Genomic DNA, 8,095 nt, shown 5'->3' with positions numbered 1-8,095 from the left:
AGACAGAGAGACAGAGAGAGAGAGACAGAGAAACAGAGAGACACAGAGAGAGAGACAGAGACAGAGACAGAGAGACAGAGACAGAGAGAGAGAGAGAGAGTGGGAGAGAGAGAGGGAGCGAGACAGACAGACAGACACAAAGAGAGAGAGAGTCAGAGACAGAGAGACAGAGAGAGAGAGAGACAGAGACAGAGAGAGAGACAGAAAGAGAGAGAGAGAGAGAGTGGGAGAGAGAGAGAGGGAGCGAGACAGACAGACAGACAGAGAGAGGGGGGGAAGGAAGGAGGGAGGGAGAAAGAGAGACAGAGAGAGAGAGAGTGGGAGAGAGAGAGAGGGAGCGAGACAGACAGACAGACACAGAGAGAGAGAGAGAGAGAGAGAGAGAGAGAGAGAGAGAGAGAGAGAGAGAGAGAGAGAGAGATTGCTTCAGGGGGAGGGAGAAAAGGAGAGACAGAAAGAGCTTAAGTCCATACACCAGACTTTATTCTTCCTGTCTCTTTGCAGTGATCACTCATCCCTTTCAGGTACACCTGTCTCCAAGAGTTCCAGGAGTCTTGACTTGAGAATGGCCTCGCAGGGTGGCGGCTATCGCTCAGATGCTGACGCCCGCCCAGGGGATGGACACTGACTCACTGGGTGGTGGAGCCCAGCCCGACACCACCGCAGCCATCACGGATGGTGACCTCCTGGGCAGCCGAGAACGTGAGTGGGATGAAGCCTTCGCCGTCAGCAGAGAGGAGGATCCAGAGGGAACCTGGAATTCCAAATTGAGAGACATCAGAACTTCCTCATCCTGGGTGGGCCTGGGAGTGGCCCCTTCCTGGCTCCCTGTGCCCCTCACGCCTGGGATTTGGTCTAGAGAGGCTCAGCCTAGATGTTCCTTTCTTAAACTCCTTCAAAAGTGTCTACACAGCCAACTGTGCCTCTGAAGCTTCTTTTATTCCCCTGTTAACTTTCTTCCAACTCTCATGATGTAGTGGTCTGACTCCTCCCCCAGGCTGAGCCCTCTGTGCCCAGGGGATGCCATCCCAGCCTTCTTCCCCAAATGACTGTGCCCTCTGTGTCCTCAGGGACTTCCTATTTCTCCTTGGGATGGATACGGCCCTCCATTTCCCCCCGTCTTCCTGTCACATAAGAATGCCAAGTCCATCCCATCAGAGGGAGCTGGCTCTGTTCTTTGAGCCTGTACCCCACCGTGCCTGGCACACAGCACATTCTTAGTGCTTGCTGGCTGAAGGTCCTCCCAGCCCAGATGGCATGTGTAGGGGTACCCTCCTCCAGGAAGTCTCCCCTGCCCTCACCAGCCCCAGCCCCAGACACTCACCATATTGCATCTCCACCAGAGAGAGGCCAAACACCTGTTGGACCTGTTGCAGGCGCACCTTGCCATCACAGAGAAGGACTGCTCGCTTGTCCAATACAGGCCCTGCTGAGGACGGCTTCTTCAAGCCCAATGACAAGACCTCGTTACCCAACAATGAATTCCATGAGCCCCAGACCTCCTCCTTCAACCCTGGCACCATCAACCCCTCCCCACTGCCAGCTGCCACCCCAGTTGGGCCCAGGACCAACAGGAACCACCCGAGGGGAGAAGCAGCCCAGGCCGGGGCATCCTGCCCCCATAGGGGTCTACCTCTGACCTCATGAAGTCTCCAACTTCAGCCTCTGGCTGGACACAGACCTTAGGACCCAGAATGGGGGAGGACCGGAGGCAGACAGTTGATGATGGTGGTAGGAGGTGATAGAGACAAAGGAAGGAGCTTCCAGATGAAGTCTGAAACCCTGAGGCCCTACTCTGACACAAAATGTCCTTTTGGGGGATGGAAACAATCCTCCAGAAGGATCGCTTGAGCTCATTCTATTAAATGCGCTCAGAGAAATGGGCTGGAGAGAATGTTTTCCTCGCCATGAAGTCTCCCCATCCCCTTCTCCACAGGCTCCTGCCCAGCCCTGCTCACCCCTCTCCAGGAGAGCTCTTGGGGATACCAGGGGGAGGGGGATCCCTCCAGAACTCCAGGGGAGCCGTTGGCCCTGCCTTCCCCAAAGACCCGGGAAGTCGTCCTTTGACTGATTGGAAATAGCTTCGCCCTAGCAAGAAAGCTCCTTTTCTCCTTTCCAATAGGAATGACCAAGAGAATGCTCTGGATGGCCTCCTGTTTGTCATGCTGGCCTGACAGAAATGATCGATTTCTCTTTTAATGGAAAAAATGCCACATAGACTATCTCTAACCAAAACTGCCTTTAACGGCTGAGAATAAGGATCCTCTGAAATGCCATCCACAGAGGGCTTGGCAAACCTGCCATTTCCACATGGGCAATGCTCAACCCTAGGACTGGGCCCAGAGACCCAGAGAGTGTTCCAAAGGCTCCTCCCAGGCTCTGCCCTGGGTGCTCCCTGACAATTCCCACCCGACCAATGCCACCCCAGTGAGAGGCTCGTCTCCATGCTGACTTCAGGGTGACGGATTTCGGTCTTCGCAGGTCACAGAATTCATCCCAAAGAAACCACAGACCCCCAACATGACTTCCTAAGAAAATCTGCATCTCAGATTGACCAATATGGCAGCAAAGGAAAGTGATAAAATGCTGGAGGGGATGTGGCAAAATGGGAACACTAATACACGCTTGTGGAGTTGTGAATTGGTCCAGTCATTCTGGAGGGCAACTTGGAACTATAGGCAAAGGGCTTTAAAAGAATGTCTGCCCTTTGATCTAGCCATAGCACTGCTGGGTTTGTACCCCAAAGAGAAAATAAGCGAAAAGACTTGTACAAGAACATTCATAGCCACGTTCTTTGGGGTGGCAAAAAAAATTGGAAAATGAGAGGCGTGTCCCTCAATTGGGGAATGGCTGAATACATTGTGGTATCTGATGGGGATGGAATGTTATTGTGCTAAAAGGAATAATGAACTGGAGGGATTCCATGTGAACTAGAAAGACCTCCAGGAGCGAAAGGAGCAGAACCAGGAAAACATTGTACACAGAAAGGGATACACTGTGGCACAATCAAATGTAACTGACTTTGCTACTAACAGCAATGCAATGACCCAGGACAATCCTGAGGGACTTCTGGGAAAGAAAGTATCCACATCCAGAGAAAGAACTGTGGGAGCAGAAATGTAGAAGAAAAACATATGATTGATCACATGGGGTTAAGGTTGTTTAAAACAACACTCTATTGCAAATATAACTAACATGGAAATAGATTTTGAACAATGATACATGTATAATCCAGTAGAATTGCTTGTCAGCTCGGGGAGAGGAGAGGAAAGGGAGGGGGAATCATTAATCATGTAACCATGGGAAAATATTATTAATTAATTAATTAATTTAATTTTTTTAAAGAATCTGCATCTCAGTACTGTGCCAAATGATTCTGGACACAAATGTGGAAACAACAGAATGGGAACAAGGCAGCTGGAGAATTTAATCAATCTTCCTGACTAATCCTATAGAAATAATGGCATAAATCCCAATTCCCCATTGAGGACTGATACAGAATCCATCTGAGGCATCTAGTAATCATCCTGAAGACGTCCACAGTGGTGAGGACGAGGTCCATGTTTTCAGAGCTGATCTGAACCTTCAGAAGAGACTCTCAGACTTCCCCAGTCCTGACCCTGGCACCCCCATGGTTCCATCTATCCACCTGGGTAATTTGGTGGACAGAGTCAGGAACAGCAGAGTAGGTCCCCCCCTTGCCCAGTTACCTGGTATGTGATGAGAAGAAAAGATGGGTCTTGAGAGAGTGGGTAACGGGTTAGGGGCAGCGGCTGCTTCTTCCCATGTAGAAGGTCTATGAGCTCTGAGAGGCATTTCTGGAGGTCCAGTAAGCTCCCAGACAACCTCTCCAGGGTCTCACACAGTCGACCCTCCTCCTCTTCATTCCTGGCTCCTTTACCTTGAGGGAGATTCAGGGGCTCACAAATTGGACTGCATTGGGTCATTGGTAAGCTTGGCCTGGCATTAGGGCTGAAGGTAGCTGGTATACCCTCTAGCCCTTCCACAGAGACAGAAACATTGGGAGTCAACTTGGGCTTGCTGAGCTGTGTGGTGTTGGGTCTGGGGCTCTGTCTCCCTGAAGCTCCTGTGATGTCCTCGATCAGGGACTTCCCCTGAGGCAGTGACTGGATCCTTGGAGGCATTAGGAGGTCCTTCTTCTGGGGGCAGGTGTTGAGGCAAAGGCTTTCCCCTGGCTTCCTCTGATTGGCCAAGCCCAGTGCCGGGCTGTCATTGTAGAAATCCTGCTGGCTCCAGACAAACTTGATAGAGGGCTCGTCCCCAAAGTTGACTTCTTTGACCATCAAACGAATGGTATACCTGTCAGACTTGGAGGATGGCAGGAAGGTGGGGTCTGTGAACTTCTGTTTCCCGACCAAAATCAGAAGCATTTTGTCTGACAAGAAGCAGATGCCCTTGGGCCTCTCACAGTTCTCCAGTCGGATGCACTGGACACCCGGTACCAAGGTGGGGGTCAAGGAGTAAACCAGAATGGTGGGGCACGTGTTGGAGGCAACAGCCAACACCTGGGACTTGGGGTCAAATGCCAGGAGGTCCGGCACCAGAATGCCAGGGATGCCCACTTTCCAGGTGGTGGTGACCATTCTATCAAGGGTCACCAGGACCAAATGGGAGGACTCCTGACCAGCCCGAGCCAAGTATTCCTTCTCTCTTAGGTGGAAAAGTGAGCTCGGGTCAGAGCGATAGTTCCCAGGGAGCGTCTGAGTCAGATCCAAAGAGTCTAGGGAGGAAGATGAGAGGGAAGCTGATGAGGAAGATGGTTCTGAGTCAGGGGACACTTTTCCGGTGTCTATTAAGGTCTCCTCTGTAATGACTGGTGATGAAGGGGTGGTGGAGGGTTGTGTCTCCTCCATTGTTGGCATCTCAAAGGCCTCTATCAAGTTGAGGCTACAAATCTTGTCCAATGGGAGCTCGGTGGCCACAGCAACCTGCATGTCCACAGTGGCCAGCACAGAGCAGATGTTTTTGCCCAAGTCGAACACAGGGCAGAAAGTGCACGGCTGCAGAGATTTCTGGGAGTCGTCCCATGTGAAAGAATGCAAAGTGCTGCCCAAGGCCACCACCAGCCTCTGGCCGTCATGGGTCCAGCATCCACAGTGCACAAAACCCTGGACTTTGACCAGGTCAGCCTTCACCCTGGTGCTGTCACAGTGCACCGAGGGAAGCACTGAGACTTCGTGGCTGGTGAGCACAGTGAGGATGGCCTTCTTGGGGTGCCACACACAGCCCTGAGGGAGCACAGAGAAGGGCTCCCCGATCTCGCATGTCTGGGACACCAGAAGCTTGCCTCTCTCCAAGGGGCTCGAGCACACCTGCCACACGGTGACATGTTTCTTGTGCTGTATGGCCAGCAGAGTCGGGGTGCCCTCTGACCCCACGGGGCCCCAGGACAGTCCATAAACATGCTCAAATTGCCCGATGATTCTCGAGTCCCCAAACGTGGGCTCCTTGTTCTGGAGCTGCAGGGCCGTCAGTACCACCTGCTTCCCGTCAGTCCAGGCAATGCCATGGATGGGATGTATCGCCTGGTGGAGGGCGTTGAGACCAGTTCTGAGGAGCTTGCCTTTCCCCAAGTCCATCTTTCCTGACAGAAGGTACCTGAAGTCACAGAGAAGACAAGCAGTGAAGAAGCCCTCAGAAACTCAGGGACGGAGTCTCAGCATGGACAGACCCTCCCCCTGTGCCTGCTTGGCCCTGAACTTCCCAGAGGGGGACCCAAGGAAGAAGTGGCCTCGGATCCCTGGACTCTGGCCCCTCGAGGTGCCCTGCCCTAAGGAGATACTGCCCAGGGATGGAATCGAGGAAGGACCCTCATAGCCACACACTGATGTGGAAAACCTCATCTTCATCAGCGGATCCACGTTCAAATCTCGGTTTATTTCTAGTTGGGGATTTCCCCGACTGCCCTTGAGAGTTCTGTGTTGGACCTGTAAATCCACCAGAGGGAATCAGGGGATGAGGATGCAGGTAGCAGTGGGAAGAGGACCACCCGGACTGGACTGCAGCTTGGGCCTCGGCTCTGGAGCCAGCTTAGTTCCTCTTCTGTTGGATCTAGTCCAGATTCTGTCTCGAGAAGTTTATTAGGTTGTGGGAATTGGGACCCGGCCCTGGGGACCACCTTTACTGTTGTTCGGAGCCCTTCAATTCCCTCCCTTTTCCTCCATGACTAGCCTTGACGGCGTGGGGGGGGGGGGAGCTTCATCACTAACTCTGGACCACTCTAGGGGAAAGGAAGGCTCCGCTGGTCCTCCAATGACAGGGGAAATGAGATCCGTCCCTGCGGCATCATCGGGAGGGGCTCTGCCCCTCCAGGACTACACAAAGGAGCCGCCTCTGCCGGGGAGCCTTGGAGCAACCCCGTCTGCTGGGCTCCCCTGTCCTTCCCCTCACGGGTCAGCCTCCCCCTCCACTCACTCTGGATCTCTGGCTTGCTGTCTCCTCCCTTGGCCCGGAGGCCTCTAGCAGGCAGGGGAATCAAGTGGCCGATTCACCCCTTCTGTGTCCTTCAGAGAGCCCGCCCCAAACCCTGCTCCAGTGAGGGCGGCCCTGACACCGTTTGTCAGGGAGCCAAACTCCTGGGCGGGGAGGTCGGGAAAAGGGCTTCGGGGGTCCAAGAGGCCAGGTGGAAGAGGAAGGGACGCTGCGTCTGTCCACGAGCTCCTACTGTGCGCCAGGGCAAAGAAGGAGCGCTGACCCTGGCCCGGTGGCCAATGGCAGAGCTGGGCTGAAGGGGCTTTCCTGGGCCAAGGACCCGGCCTCCAGCAACAGCCGCCGCCGCCGCCACCGAATCCACCCAGATACCGAAAGGGTGAAACTGAGCTCCGGGACCTTCACAAACCATTATGGCGAAGGGCTCTCCTCCCAGGGCCAAGCAGGCAGGCCCTACCCAGGGCCAATGGCGGCTCCGCCCACCAGGCCCTGGGCCTTGGCTCATTGGTTCTTCCACAGAAAACTCCCCCAAGTGACCTGGCGGCCAGGAAACACCCCGACTCCGGAACACCCCCCTCCCCCAACACCTTGCTCCTCAGGGCCCGAGGCGAGCGGGCCCCTCCGTCCTTCCAGCACCAAGCGATGACCCTCCGCCAGCCCTGACTCCTTAAGGACCCCCCCAGGGGCTCTGCCCAACTAGACCCCCCCAGAACGAGTCAGGGCAGAGCCAACGTCAGGAATTCCCCCACCCCCTCCTGGGGATTGGGCGAGAAATGAAGGGGGAGGGGATGGGGCGGGATCTGGTCCCCCTCCATGGCCCTCCTCCACCCTCAGTTGTGGGGAAACGGGAGTCCAAGGGGGACAAAGGGAGCTCTCAGCCTGACGCGGGGAAACAGTAACGTGAGGGGAGACGGGGGCCCCAGCCCGCTCCCCAAACCCGCGGGCCCCTCACCTGCATCAGCTCGCAAGGACCCTTTGTCTACCTCCTTGGTCCTCGAAACCCAAGATGGTGACCGAGTTGTGGAGCCCCCAGCAAGCCTGGGAGCATGCGCAGAGTGGGGGCGGGGCCCGCTGAGGGGGCGGGGCGGGCGGGGGAGGAGCCTCCCCCTGACAGTCAGGTAAGAGCCTAGTCTACCCTGAAGAGCCAGCTGCTGGGGAGGCAGCGCAGCTGAGCCCTGGGCCCGACCCAGGCGTCCGGACTCCGAAATTCCCCCCATGATCATGGCTGCGCGCGCGGGGCTGTCTGTTTCCTTGTCTTTGCCGGGGCTGAAGGCTTCTCCCGTTGGTCTCCCGCCCATCGGGCAGCTTCTCTGCCGCCTTCTAACAGGAAGTACGTAAGTAAGCAGTTCCTATGTGCCAAGCACCGTGCCCAGCCGTCGGGATAACGAGGGGGCACCTGAGGGAAGACTGGCCTAACCTCCTGCCGCAGCTCTCAAACTGGAAGGACACCCAGACCCTCCCCATTTGACAGCGGAACAAACTGAGGCCAAGACAGGGGAACGGACTTGCTAAAGGCCACACAAGCGGTGGGTAGGGGGCGCAGTGGGTAAGAATACTGGACTTGGAGCTAGAAGACCCGAGTTCAAATCTCCTCTCAGATTTCCTTGCCAGGCGATCTCAGCCACTCACAGAACTCATTTTCCTC

The 8,095-nt window shown here is 55.2% G+C and overlaps 1 protein-coding gene across 2 annotated transcripts; it reads right to left on the bottom strand.

Moving 5' to 3' along the window:
* Positions 1 to 466: 466 nt before the first annotated feature.
* On the bottom strand, positions 467 to 7,536 carry WDCP (WD repeat and coiled coil containing). Of its 2 annotated transcripts, none has more exons than XM_007477930.3 (4): positions 7,403 to 7,536; positions 3,711 to 5,619; positions 1,325 to 1,442; positions 467 to 754 (listed from the first exon to the last, which is right to left on the bottom strand). In XM_007477930.3, the coding sequence occupies exons 2-4, from the start codon at positions 5,598 to 5,600 to the stop codon at positions 630 to 632; spliced, it is 2,133 nt and encodes a 710-aa protein (XP_007477992.2). In that variant the 5' UTR covers positions 5,601 to 5,619; positions 7,403 to 7,536; the 3' UTR covers positions 467 to 629. The 2 variants fall into 2 exon arrangements, with proteins under 2 accessions (XP_007477992.2, XP_001366340.3); XM_001366303.5 differs by lacking the exon at positions 7,403 to 7,536 and adding an exon at positions 7,038 to 7,171.
* Positions 7,537 to 8,095: the final 559 nt, after the last annotated feature.

The sequence above is a fragment of the Monodelphis domestica genome, chromosome 1 (assembly GCF_027887165.1).
Source record: "Monodelphis domestica isolate mMonDom1 chromosome 1, mMonDom1.pri, whole genome shotgun sequence".
In the NCBI taxonomy this organism is placed as follows: domain Eukaryota; kingdom Metazoa; phylum Chordata; class Mammalia; order Didelphimorphia; family Didelphidae; genus Monodelphis; species Monodelphis domestica.
Note: the sequence above shows the minus strand (reverse complement) of the source record. Positions and strands in the feature narration are given on the sequence as shown.

What these genes read in the sequence shown, in the direction of transcription:
- WDCP (XM_007477930.3), bottom strand. Translation starts at nt 5,600, where the DNA reads ATGGACTTGGGGAAAGGCAAGCTCCTCAGAACTGGTCTCAACGCCCTC. An exon ending in TTCTTCTCATCACATACCAG is followed by an intron (nt 1,443 to 3,710) that starts GTAACTGGGCAA and finishes TTGGGCTTGAAG; the next exon opens with AAGCCGTCCTCAGCAGGGCC. An exon ending in TCTGGTGGAGATGCAATATG is followed by an intron (nt 755 to 1,324) that starts GTGAGTGTCTGG and finishes TTGGAATTCCAG; the next exon opens with GTTCCCTCTGGATCCTCCTC.